The sequence below is a fragment of the Dendrobates tinctorius genome, unplaced genomic scaffold (assembly GCF_039654945.1).
Source record: "Dendrobates tinctorius isolate UK_male_01 unplaced genomic scaffold, ASM3965494v1 ptg000027l, whole genome shotgun sequence".
NCBI classification, from domain to species: domain Eukaryota; kingdom Metazoa; phylum Chordata; class Amphibia; order Anura; family Dendrobatidae; genus Dendrobates; species Dendrobates tinctorius.
The window spans coordinates 1,464,370-1,478,702 of NW_027361695.1; the positions used below are offsets into that span (position 1 = coordinate 1,464,370).

The window sequence follows — 14,333 nt, forward strand, 5'->3', positions numbered from 1 at the left end:
TGTGCACACGCTGCGGATTCACCTGCGGATTTTTCCGTGCGGATTTGCAGGTAAAACCGCAGGTAAAGTGACCTGCGGATTTGCCTGCGGTTTGACACCTGGACAATGGAACAGGTGCCAAACCACTGTGGAATCCGCAGAAAGAATTGACATGCTACGGATTTAAAACCGCAGAAAAATCTGCAGCATGTGCACTGCGGTTTTTAAAATCCATTGGTTAACATTGTACTGTACAATGTCTGCGGAACTGCTGCAGATCCGCAGGGCCAAATCCGCAACGTGTGCACATACCCTAATTGGTAAAGGTTGAAAGCAACGTTTTCTAATGAAGGCCGTATTCACACGTTGCGTTTTTTAAATCCGCAGTGTCAACATCGTCGTGTGAACACAGCCTAAGGTTGCGTGCACACGCTGCGGATTCTGCTGCGAATCCGCAGCAGAATCCGTTGCATTGTACAGTACCATTAAAATGAATGGAAAATGAAAACCGCAGTGCAGATGCTGCGGAATTTTCCGTGCGGATTTGCTGCCGTTTCAAATCCACAGAAAGAATTGACATGTCCGCTGCGGTTTGCCATCTGCTGCATTGTAGAGGTGATAAACCGCAGGGCAAAACCGCAGGGTAATCTGCAGATAAACCGCAGGTCTTCTAACCTGCAGATTTTACTAAATCCGCGTGGAAAAATCCGCAGAGCATTCCGCAGCGTGTGCACATACCCTAAGGCAGGGTCGGTCTGGCCCACCGGGATACCGGTGAAATGCCCGGTGGGCCCAGCCGCCCCAGGGAGGAGGAAGAGAAGGAGGAAAAAAAATTAGGGATGCAGGCCTTTAAGTCTGAGAATGATCCAGACGCACGTGTCCCGACTGCGAGGTCCCGACTCCCGGCCCACGGCCAGGGCCGGCGGCACCACCCGGCGAGCCCAGGTAAGCGCTGGGGGCCCTGAGTGAATAGGGGATGGGAGTGGGACACACCATGGGGTCCAGTTCTGGCATCGGGGCCCCCCCTAATACTCACCTCTCCTCGTTCTGGCAGCTGCCGGGTCTTCTTCAGCACCCTCTGATTCTGCAGTGTCTCAGGGCAGAGGGTGACATCATCCCTGTGCGCCCTCTCTGTCCTGAGCATTGCAGAGCCAGGAGAGACGCTGAGTGCACGGGACCTGCGGTGGGAACGGGAGAGGTATGTGATTTTTTTTCTTTATATATGCAGCATTACATGGGCCCCATGATGTGCTGTATAGAGGAGCAGGGGGCCCATAATATACTGTATGGAGGTACATGGGGCCCATAATATACTGTATGGAGGAGCATGGGGGCCCATAGTATACTGTATGGAGGAGCAGGGGGCCCATAATATACTGTATGGAGGAGCAGGGGGCCCATAATATACTGTATGGAGGAGCAGGGGGCCCATAATATACTGTATGGAGGTGCATGGGGCCCATAATATACTGTATGGAGGAACATGGGGGCCCATAATATACTGTATGGAGGAGGATGGGGCCCATAATATACTGTATGGAGGTGCATGGGGCCCATAATATACTGTATGGAGGAGCATGGGGGCCCATAATATACTGTATGGAGGAGCAGGGGGCCCATAATATACTGTATGGAGGAGCATGGGGGCCATAATATACTGTATGGAGGTGCATGGGGGGCCCATAATATACTGTATGAAGAAGCAGGGGGCCCACAATATACTGTATGGAGGAGCATGGGGGACATAATATACTGTATGGAGGAGCAGGGGGCCCATAATATACTGTATGGTGGTGCATGGGGCCCATAATAAACTGCATGGAGGCGCATGGGGGCCATAATATACTGTATGGTGGAGCATGGGGCCCATAATATACTGTATGGAGGAGCTTGGAGGCCCATAATATACTTTATGGAGGAGCAGAGGGCCCATAATATTGTGTGGAGCATGGGGTCCCATAATATACTGTATGGAGGAGCATGGGAGCCCATAATATACTGTATGGAGGAGCAGAGGGCCCATAATACTGTGGAGGAGCATTGCATGGGGCCCGTGATATACTGTATGAATGAGCATTATATGTAGCCCATAATACTGCATGGCGGACTATGTGGTGCCCATAATACTGTATGGCGGACTATGTGGTGCCCATAATACTGTATGGCGGACTATGTGGTGCCCATAATACTGTATGGTGGATTATGTGTTGCCCATAATATTGTATGGTGGACTATGTGTTGCCCATAATACTGTATGGCGGACTATGTGGTTTCCCATAATAATGTATGGCGGACTATGTGGTGCCCATAATACTGTATGGTGGACTATGAGGAGCCCATAATACTGTATGGATCACTATATGGTGCCCATAATACTGTGTGGCGGACTATGTGGTGCCCATAATACTGTATGGCGGACTATGTGGTGCCCATAATACTGTATGGTGGACTATATGGTGCCCATAATATTGTATGGTGGACTATGTGTTGCCCATAATACTGTATGGCGGACTATGTGGTTTCCCATAATAATGTATGGCGGACTATGTGGTGCCCATAATACTGTATGGTGGACTATGAGGAGCCCATAATACTTTATGGATCACTATGTGGTGCCCATAATACTGTATGGCGGACTATGTGGTGCCCATAACACTGTATGGAAGACTATGTGGTGCCCATAATACTGTATGGCGGACTATGTGGTGCCCATAATACTGTATGGCGGACTATGTGATGCCCATAATACTGTATGGCGACTATGTGGTGCCCATACTATTGTATGGTGGACTATGTGTTGCCCATAATACTGTATGGCGGACTATGTGATTTCCCATAATACTGTATGGTGGGCTATGTGGTGCCCATAATACTGTATGGAGGGCTATGAGGTGCCCATAATACTGTATGGAGGACTATGAGGTGCCCATAATACTGTATGGCGGACTATGTGGTGCCCATAATACTGTATGGCGGACTATGTGATGCCCATAATACTGTATGGCGGACTATGTGATGCCCATAATACTGTATGGCGGACTATGTGGTGCCCATAATACTGTATGGCGGACTATGTGATTTCCCATAATAATGTATGGCGGACTATGTGGTGCCCATAATACTGTATGGAGGACTATGTGGTGCCCATAATACTGTATGGCGGACTATGTGGTGCCCATAATACTGTATGGCGGACTATGTGGTGCCCATACTATTGTATGGTGGACTATGTGTTGCCCATAATACTGTATGGCGGACTATGTGATTTCCCATAATAATGTATGGCGGACTATGTGGTGCCCATAATACTGTATGGTGGGCTATGTGATGCCCATAATACTGTATGGAGGACTATGTGGTGCCCATAATACTGTATGGTGGGCTATGAGGAGCCCATAATACTGTATGGATTACTATGTGGTGCCCATAATACTGTATGGTGGGCTATGTGATGCCCATAATACTGTATGGAGGACTATGTGGTGCCCATACTATTGTATGGTGGACTATGTGTTGCCCATAATACTGTATGGCGGACTATGTGATTTCCCATAATAATGTATGGCGGACTATGTGGTGCCCATAATACTGTATGGTGGGCTATGTGATGCCCATAATACTGTATGGAGGACTATGTGGTGCCCATAATACTGTATGGTGGGCTATGAGATGCCCATAATACTGTATGGATTACTATGTGGTGCCCATAATACTGTATGGCGGACTATGTGGTGCCCATAATACTGTATGGCGGACTATGTGATGTCCATAATACTGTATGGCGGACTATGTGGTGCCCATACTATTGTATGGTGGGCTATGAGATGCCCATAATACTGTATGGATTACTATGTGGTGCCCATAATACTGTATGGCGGACTATGTGGTGCCCATAATACTGTATGGCGGACTATGTGATGCCCATAATACTGTATGGCGGACTATGTGGTGCCCATAATACTGTATGGTGGGCTATGAGATGCCCATAATACTGTATGGATTACTATGTGTTGCCCATAATACTGTATGGCGGACTATGTGATTTCCCATAATAATGTATGGCGGACTATGTGGTGCCCATAATTGTTAAGGCGGCGGAACACGCTTAAAAAAAATTATAAATAAACGTGTTCGCCGCCCGGGGTCCACCGTGCGGCAGGTGTGATAACCGCTGCTAAAGTGGCAGGACACAGGGACAATAATGTGCACAAGGTTTAACTGCACCTGGTGCACAAAAGTAGCTCTGTTGAGGTCACAGACACAGCTGCAAGCAATACAAAAATACAAAGAACGCTGAGTCTGTATCAGCTTCACAGACCATCAGCGGCACACGTGCGGTAGCCAGGGATCGGAGTAGCTCAAGACAGCACTACAGCCGGATAGACTTACCGTGGCAGACCGTGTGCACGGCGTCGCAACTGCGGACGCCAAAAGCGACTGCAAGCGCTAATTTAGCAGGCGCAATGCAGAACGCTGGCTGCTGTAACGAAGGATGCTTGAGCGCGCTGGCGCTAGCGCAATACTGGCTGTCCCCAATCACTCACACAAACGTAATATCCGAGGGAAGGGGTTTCATAAGTCATTCACCAGACCAAGCATCCATCACCATACATACAGCAGCAAGTATAGAAAATACTAGCGCATGGCATAGCGGCCATGCACATTTTTTATAGCGTACGGGACCTGCCGGAAATCTCCAGAGCCCCGAGCATAACCAATCAAATCAGGAGCAGGACCTGAGCACCTGACTCCTGAACTCCAATGAGAGCTAGTCCCGTGAGCATGCTCAGAAGCATGGAAAAAGGACTTAGCCTCTGGAGACAAATGTGAGAATCTGGGTTGCTGCATATGAATAGAATGACCCAGATTCCTAACAATAATACTGTATGGCGGACTATGTGGTGCCTATAATACTCTATGGAGGACTATGTGGTGCCTATAATACTCTATGGAGGACTATGTGGTGCCTATAATACTGTATGGAGGACTATGAGGTGCCCATAATACTGTGTGGAGGACTATGTGGTGCCCATATATTGTACTATACCTGTATTTTTTATCTATGCATCAGGAATTCTGGCATGTGTTAAAGGGACCCACTGATACTCTTTCGCCCGAGGTCCATGAAAACCTGGAGCAGACCCTGGCGGCAGTGCTCATCTAGATGAATGCCGGCTGCAGCTGTGACAGGGCGCTCTGCTCTGTGACAGGCCATGCGTTGATGTCACATAGCAGTTTTGTTAAACTACTCCTGCAACCTTTGTAAGCCGGCGGCCTTTCAATGTTACTGCTATGTGATGTCAGCGCGCGGCCTGTCACAGAGCAGAGCGCCCTGTCAAGGCGGCAGTCGGCAGTCATTTTAACGACCACTCCAAATATGAAGCCACAAGAGGACGCCGGGGAACGCAAGAAGGTGAGAAGAATCCCCCCTCCGTGATTGGGCAATGTTGTGGCCATAGGGTCGGACATAGGGGCCAAGGGAGGTGACATTATTAAAGTGGACATTGGGGTCCAGGATGGGGACATTAAATAAAGGGGCCCTGGATCTGGCACCTTATTAAAGGGGTGGCAATGGAGGTCAGGATGAGGAACATACATTATTGGTTTATTGTGGCAAGTGGCAACATAATTACTGTAGGGGCCAATCAGGGGACATTGTTACTGCTGTAATTTAATTTACTTTTGAGGATACTGTCTTCCATGGGGGAGAACAAAAGGGGGTCCTGCTACTGTGCTGGGCGGCACTGTCTTTTTTTCTTCATCTAACATAGTGTAGAGGTCGAGGAAAATAGTGGGGAATGTGCTTTGGAAGTGATCACTATAAATAACTTATTTTCTGCAGATCTGAGTCCTTGCTGGAACCAGTGATGGTGGTCTGCACTGGATGAAGATGAAAGACTTCCAACTACAGACATCACAGGTGAGTCAGTGTGTTACTTGTACACTTACACTATATACTGTATACTGTGTACAGAGCTCATGTGTATAATGTCACTGTTGATCACTGTATTACCTGTACACTGACACTTTATACAGAGCTCATGTGTATAATGTCACTGGTGATCCCAGTATTACCTGTACACTATATACTATATACAGAGCTCCTGTGTATAATGTCACTAGTGATCATTGTATTATCTGGACACACACTATATACAGAGCTCTTGTGTGTAATGTCACTGGTGATCACTGTATTACCTGTACACTGACAGTATAAACAGAGCTCCTGTGTATAATATCACTGGTGATCCCTGTATTACCTGTACACTGACACTATATACAGAGGTACTGTGTATAATGTTACTGGTGGTAATAAGTGTTGTTAGTATTGTGGTTTGTATTCATGATCAGTATTGTAGTATTCGGTCACTATGTGGTGGTAATTTGTCATCTGGTCACGGTGTGGCAGTATTTCTCCTTGTATGTGGTATTATTTTGTCCCTATATGCTGGTAATATGTCATATTATGCAGTCACTATGTGGTGGTAATATGTGGTATGGTCATGGTGTGGCTGTATTTGTCCCTTGATTGTGGTATTAGTTGGTCACCACGTGATCTGTTCATGGTCTGGCAGGATTTGTTCCTTGTATGCAGTGTTATACGGTCACTATGGTCTGGTCATGGTGTGGTTGTATTTGTTCCCTGTATGTGGTATTATTGGTCTTGGTATAGGGGTTTGTGTTGTGTATGGCAGTCATTTGTTCTCTCTGATATTACCTAGGCGAAGACTCTTTATTTCCATTAGAGATTAAATACTTGGATCACAGCGTCAGAGATATAGTTACAGGGGTTCACCTGTGAAAAAAAAGTAATCACCTCTCTACAGGATAAGTGATAACGTATTGATTGGGGGGGGGGTCTGACTACTTGGACCCATTCAGCAAAATGTGGAACTTTTCATCCCCATGTCTGACTTAACCACTGATCCATTCATTCCCTCAGTGGCTGCACTTGTTTTTTCTCTAGAAGCCCCAAAGAGAATGAATGGAGCTGCGGTCAGACATCCCACCTGCCGCTCCATTTTAAATTTAGGATAAGTGTTCTATCAACGATAAAACCTCCTCGTTCTTTCAATCGATGCAGTTTCTAATGGTTGGACCTAAGCGATCACCTAAGCTGTGGAGTCCACCTATGGATCGGTGATAACTTGTTTTAACCAAAGAATCCCATTAATGTAAACTACCGTAATTATACATCCCGTTATGGGGGCGCACAGTAGATGTGCAGGAGCCGCCTGTGTTTTACAGCCGATGTTCCGCTATAATCAGGATAAACGACTGACAAATATCTGCCTATAGCTGTAGGGTGGGCCCCTAGAGTCCATTCCCCTGGTGGGCCCCAGACACCCCTGCCCTACCCTGCCCTAAGGGTCCACCAGCTCCCGGAGTCCAGAGGATGAATCAAAAAAGTGAAATGATCGTAACAGAGTTTGATCCGAGTGTCATTAACACAAATGACCTGATTCTCTTGCGCGATAGAATCTATGCCAGTTTGACCCCCCGAATTAATGGAGGCCCGACACACGATGCCCCCACTGCTCAGCTGAAAAGTCCCAAAATAAAAATATCCTTTACACTTTCAGGAGCAGACGTGATAATTCATGTTTCACCCCCAATGATCCGAGAACAGGTTTTTAGTTTGACCCCTGTGCCTGGGTTTGGAAGGGGCTGGATGGAATTAGTCCAGGCTCCTGTCTAGTATTGAGGCTAGAAGTGAATGAGGCTGAGCTGTAATACCACACACCACCTGTGGTCAAAGGTGGCGCTGCATTTGGAAGAAAACAGTCATAGACTAAGTCAGTAGCTCCCCTACTTTTGGTTCTGCACCCATTCGCTGGGGGTCTTGTGAATGGAGATGCTCCCGCATGCGATGAACCACTGAAACCTCCTTGTATCCTGAAAATGAGGATACGCGTTTCTGGATGAGGGATTAATGCAGAACATAAGGAAACAATCATAAAAGTCTGTGGTTGGGGAAACCCCTTTACTTCTTAGAAGTGACCTTGCACTTTCTTTTCTCCCATCAAGTGTTTTTCAAAACCCTGATGCGGGAAAACATGGCTCAAATCACTGAGCGCATGACCCGCAAAATGATTTTTATAATAAAAATGAATAGGAAGAGTCAAGTGTTTGTAGAGATTACTCCGGTGATTTTTGAAGCGGACCTACACCAAAAAGAAAACCTGGGGAAACACGACCTTGGGAGAAATAAAAGTGATATCCCCCCCCCCCGTGATGAAGCGAGGCGAAACGTGAGTCAATATTTCACAACCACAGTCTGTATGGGGATTCTGACTGCTATTTTGTATTTCTGGCAGTTTTTCTATCATTACCCTGACTATCTTCAGTGTTTAGGTGCTCAGTATCTGATCCAGGAGGCTCATTACTTACCATATGGAGCGTTAGACCGGTTAGCTGTAAGTTTTACCCCACTCATTTTCATAGTCACTGATGTATGCCCATGGCATACGACCTAGGTGATCAGGAGTATTTTGCAATGTCATTTATTCTTCTGCACATTGTCATGTGCAGCCCTGTTGTGGTTCCCTTTATGTCATTTTCCCAATTGTAGGTACTGGTTTTATTATTATTAATATAGATAAGATCAATTTGTATATATTTTTTTTTTTCGGTATGGTATAATAGTCCTGGGCCAGACACATCAGTGACCATTGTAGGGTTTTCTTACTTTAATAGAAGGTACCACCAGTAATGTCCACATGTGCTTATTCATAGTTTCCATGGGAAGCCCCTGATGAAGCTTTCAATTGAGTCGGGTTCTAAAAACTTTATAAAATGTATATATATTTGAATTTTATTTAATTTTCTCTGCCCGGGTGGAAAGTGTAAATCTTATTTCTGAAGAATGATCTGTGACATCACGTTTGATCCCGGTCACATCTTCGTCCCTGTTATCAATAACTTATAACTGGGCTTGAAGTTTACAAGATAAGGCTGATCCTTTGCCTTGATGATAAACCGAGGAGTACAAAAAAGGAGTGGCGCCCTCATTATGGCCCTGGGGGTTTGTCCTCAGAACTGTAAGGCCATTTACCTACCCAATTCTCAGTCCCCTCTTTTAAAGGCCCCATATTATCCCCATACCTTAACAGAATACAATTGCATAAGTAGCAATTCCTCAATGTCAACCTCTAGAATTTACCCCCATTATATGGAAATGTCAGACCCTAATTAAAATTAGGTCCATATCGGCCAAAATAGAAGATGGTCCCTAGTCCCGTACAGGAGCTTTTCCTTCCGTATGAATGCCCTTTTGGAAATTTGATGCAGAGGTGAAACCCTGCGTCAGGCGGTGACGTTGTGATAACGGAACCGTCACATCTTATCTGGGGACAATCGGGGCCGGGTTTATTTATTTACATTGGCGCTGATGGTTTCCATTTAATATTTACATTGTAGACATGAAGGATACGTCACCTGTGGGTTTGGCGCCCTTCCACTTGCTCACCTGGACGCTACACAAGGAGACTCTTGGAATAAAAAAGTAAAAAAATATATTGCAAAAATTGCATGAAGGTAGTAATAATAGTAATAATAAGGGTATTTAGTTAACATTATTTTGATCAAAATTATGTTAACTAAATACCCTTATTATTACTATTATTACTACCTTCATGCAATTTTTGCAATATATTTTTTTACTTTTTTATTCCAGGATATTTGTTTTGTGTTTTGCTTTTGGTTTTCTCTTTGTAAAGGTCATGTGTTCATATGCAATTACATTTTGCATGCACATTAATTTACTTTTTCTGCTCAGACCCAGTTTCTCATTTGTTTCATTGTGCATTCTGTGCATATAAGGGTGTGACCGCCCTGTTTCTGAGTTGGAAAATCCATCCTGTCTGGCCTATACTATTACTGGTGGTTCAGTCCCTCTGTCCTTGTTCACATTCACGTCACTTGACAAGTGGAAAGGTTTTAAATACAAGAGTTAGGACTGTCCCACAAGGGTTGCCGTGACGTGGCGGGATGGCTTCTACATTATTTTGATCAAAATTATGTTAACTAAATACCCTTATTATTACTATTATTACTACCTTCATGCAATTTTTGCAATATATTTTTTTACTTTTCTATTCCAGGATATTTGTTTTGTGTTTTGCTTTTGGTTTTCTCTGTGTAAAGGTCATGTGTTCATATGCAATTACATTTTGCATGCACATCAATTTACTTTTTCTGCTCAGACCCAGTTTCACAAGGAGACTCTTGTACGCTGCACTCAGTAAATGCGTGTTTTCAGCTATGGATGCTACTGCCATGACCCTTATCGAATAAACAAGCCAGGCAGTGTCCTTCCCCCATGGACCAGGCAGTGTCCTTCCCCCCCCCCATGGACCAGGCAGTGTCCTTCCCCCCCCCCATGGACCAGGCAGTGTCCTCCCCCCCCCCCCCCATGGACCAGGCAGTGTCCTTCCCCCCCCCATGGACCAGGCAGTGTCCTTCCCCCCCCCCATGGACCAGGCAGTGTCCTTCCCCCCCCCATGGACCAGGCAGTGTCCCCCCCCCATGGACCAGGCAGTGTCCTTCCCCCCCCCATGGACCAGGCAGTGTCCTTCCCCCCCCCATGGACCAGGCAGTGTCCTTCCCCCCCCCATGGACCAGGCAGTGTCCCCCCCCCATGGACCAGGCAGTGTCCTCCCCCCCCCCATGGACCAGGCTGTGTCCTTCCCCCCCCCATGGACCAGGCTGTGTCCTTCCCCCATGGACCAGGCTGTGTCCTTCCCCCATGGACCAGGCAGTGTCCTTCCCCCCCCATGGACCAGGCTGTGTCCTTCCCCCATGGACCAGGCTGTGTCCTTCCCCCATGGACCAGGCTGTGTCCTTCCCCCATGGACCAGGCTGTGTCCTTCCCCCATGGACCAGGCTGTGTCCTTCCCCCATGGACCAGGCTGTGTCCTTCCCCCCCCCCCCCCCATGGACCAGGCTGTGTCCTTCCCCCATGGACCAGGCTGTGTCCTTCCCCCATGGACCAGGCTGTCTCATAGGGCAGAACCCCTCTCTGCCACGTAATACTCCATTTCCCTGTAGTGGCCTCTGTAGCTTCCCATGATTACTGCTGATGCCCAGAGGTTAGGGAGGGTCCTAGATCTCATTGAAGAGCCCCAGCTCAGGGGCCGACATATCATAGACGCAGGGGCCCAATTGGTCAGAGGGCCACTATGACCTTCAAAGCAGATGGAAATTGGACTGTGACAAATAAGGGGACTGGCTTTGCTACTAGAAGTGAGCCAGCCCCTACACATAGTCCAAAATAGGACCTGCGCCCAAAACTTTTAATTTGAAGATTAGTAAGTTGTATTACTTTTTTTTTTTTGTACGGTACACTCCCTTTAATTTAGAAAAATACTGTTCTGGTAAATGGGGTCATTGCTATTATGTGACGCCCGGAGTCTTTCTTTAATTCCACAGTAATACCTGGAATTAAATGACTCGATAATAAAACTAATACATTTTTATTTCCTTCATGTCTTTCAAGATTTCACAATTTTTTTGCAGATGAGATTTTTGATGTCATAAATTAAGAAATAATTACAAAAAATGCACATATACAGACAGGGGTGAAAATTCAAGTCTCGTTTCATAGAAACTAGTTGATAAAACAGCACCAGAATTGGGAAATGCTCTGAATGTCAGACAATAAAAAAAAAAAAAAAAATCAGCTTTTTCTACCAATTCAATAAAGCTGGAAGCAACAAATCCAATCTTCATATGATATAGTAGTCACATCTCTTACTCCTTATACACAGCTCCACATCTTCTGCTTAGACAACGACTAGAGTGATAAAATTCTGATGACCAGCAGCCGCCACTAGAGGGAGCTTACTGTATACTATTGACGTCTCTACGCTACCCCCTAGTGGTCAAAAAGTTGAAGTTTACAGCTGAGGTTTTCTTTGGAAGTCTCCACTATAATCCCAGTGTTCAGGAGTTCTTTTTGGGGGGGAGGAAACTAGATGATTCAGACATTGTAGTAAATGCTGGAGTTTTAGTGGCGTCGCCCTCATACCCGGTTTTATTTTGTCATTCTTGACCCTTCAAAAGGATCTACAATATGTCCATTTCAGGAATCTTCTCTTGATTCCTTTACCAAATTATGTAAACTCTGATGTCCGCCTGGTGCCATTTCAAGCTTTTCCTTCAGCTTATAAAGTGTGCCCGCATCCTCCACCATATGTGTAAGGCACGTTACTCGTGACTTGCACTAAGGGCTGTATTTCCACCGCAACATTTCCTACAGAATTCACAGATTCCGTCGTGTCCCTGACGGAGAGTTTCTTCCGGATTTTGTTAGACTCTCTCTTCAGTTGTCTATGGCCAAGTTTCTTGGCGTTGACCCCTGCAATTTCCTTTAAAAACTTTTCAAGACTTAAAGGTAACTCATAGGCAAGGACTGAATTGAATGGCTCGGGGACAGAGTTCTGACGGGAAGGGCTGAAAGTGGCAACAATGTATCTCTCCAAGTCCCTCTTTTTACAAAAATCCGGTTCCACACAGTTTAGCACAGCTCCAAATGTCTGGTATGGATCCAGGTCGTTGCGTTGCGTCGGATCCTGGGCCTTCCAGGCAATGTACTTCTCTTTGGTACCTTCGGAGAAGAGGAGAACGATCAAGCCGTTCTTCTTAAGAACAGTGTCTTTCTCTTTTTGGTACCAAACCATGGGGCCAATTTCACTCATTTTTATACGATGCCACTGGTCCAAGACTACGTCCAATTGGAGACCCTTCAAAGAAGAGGCAAAGACCCGCACGAGGTTTTCATATTCTTTGGTGTCAGGAGGATAAAGAATCAAGACTCTACGGTTACTGAAGATTTCACCTGAGAAGACAAAAAAAAAGTTGGTTTCAGTTATTTTGATGGGACTTTGAGTGTTTTTGGTTTTAAAGGGGTCAGGAAGCTGGTGTCAGTTATCCTTGAAGGAAACCATTGAAATATTACCCACAAAAATACTCCTAGACTTCGTCTACTGGAAGCCCCAAACGTTCCCTCACCCACTGGGCCAAAAGGATTCTCTCGTCAAAGGCATTTCTTGCTACCACTGTCCCACCAGGGCTTAAAAAATGCATGGTTTTGCCCAGAAGGAGAAGCCAAAGAGTCGCAATTTGCTTAATCGTGTAGACCTACAATTTGGATGTCACCAGAACTAGAGGGAAAACAGTGACAACCGGTGTGAAATCCATTTTGTGGTACGCAGATTAGTCAGAGCTTTCCTTCCTCCACGTGGGGTGGCAGTTCTTCTAACATGAACTGAAGCCCTACCCAAGCTTAAAGCCAAGAAACAAACCATGGCACTATAAGATTGTTCTTTAAAGGGCTTGTCCAAGCAAAGACATTTTACACCTATATACAGGATCAGTGGTAACTTATAGATCGACCGGAGTCTGACTGCAGTGACCTGCACCATCAGAAGAATGAGGTTGCAGTTTCCTTAGCTTGACCACCACTCCATTCATTCTGTATGGAGCTGTCGAAAAAAGTTGAGTGCTGTCCAATAGAGAATGAATGGAGCGGTGTTCAGTTTCTATCGGCAGCCGCATAGAGCATCAATGGAGCGGCGTTCAGTTTCTATCGGCAGCCCCATAGAGAATGAATGGAGCGGCGTTCAGTTTCTGTCGGCAGCCCCATAGAGAATGAATGGAGCGGTGTTCAGTTTCTATCGGCAGCCCCATAGAGAATGAATGGAGCGGCGTTCAGTTTCTGTCGGCAGCCCCATAGAGAATGAATGGAGCGGCGTTCAGTTTCTATCGGCAGCCCCATAGAGAATGAATGGAGCGGCGTTCAGTTTCTATCGGCAGCCCCATAGAGAATGAATGGTGCGGCGTTGGGCTTTTAAAATCAGTCCCATAAAAAATTAATGGAGCGACGTTCAGTTTCTATCGGCAGCCCCATAGAGAATGAATGGTGCGGCGTTGGGCTTTTAAAATCAGTCCCATAAAAAATTAATGGAGCGACGTTCAGTTTCTATCGGCAGCCCCATAGAGAATGAATGGAGCGGCGTTCACTTTCTATCTGCAGCCCCATAGAGAATGAATGGCGCGGCGTTCACTTTCTATCGGCAGCCCCATAGAGAATGAATGGAGCGGCGTTCAGATTCTATCGGCAGCCCCATAAAGAATGAATGGAGCGGCGTTGGGCTTTTAAAATCAGTCCCATAAAAAATGAATGGAGCGGCGTTCAGCTTTAATCGCCAGCCCCAGAGAGAATGAATGGAGCGGCGTTCAGTTTCTATCTGCAGCCCCATAGAGAATGAATTGAGCGGCGTTCACTTTCTATCGGCAGCCCCATAGAGACTGAATGGAGCGGCGTTCACTTTCTATCGGCAGCCCCATAGAGA

The 14,333-nt window shown here is 46.1% G+C and overlaps 1 protein-coding gene across 2 annotated transcripts in view; it reads right to left on the reverse strand.

Moving 5' to 3' along the window:
- Positions 1-11,437: 11,437 nt before the first annotated feature.
- The window catches only part of IL17RC (interleukin 17 receptor C), a 58,765-nt gene continuing 55,869 nt past the window's right edge, over positions 11,438-14,333 (reverse strand). For both annotated transcript variants that reach the window (XM_073569645.1, XM_073569644.1), the window contains one exon: positions 11,438-12,817. In XM_073569645.1, the coding sequence (XP_073425746.1) occupies positions 12,144-12,817 (674 nt within the window). In that variant the 3' untranslated portion in view covers positions 11,438-12,143. The remainder of the gene's footprint in view (positions 12,818-14,333) is intronic.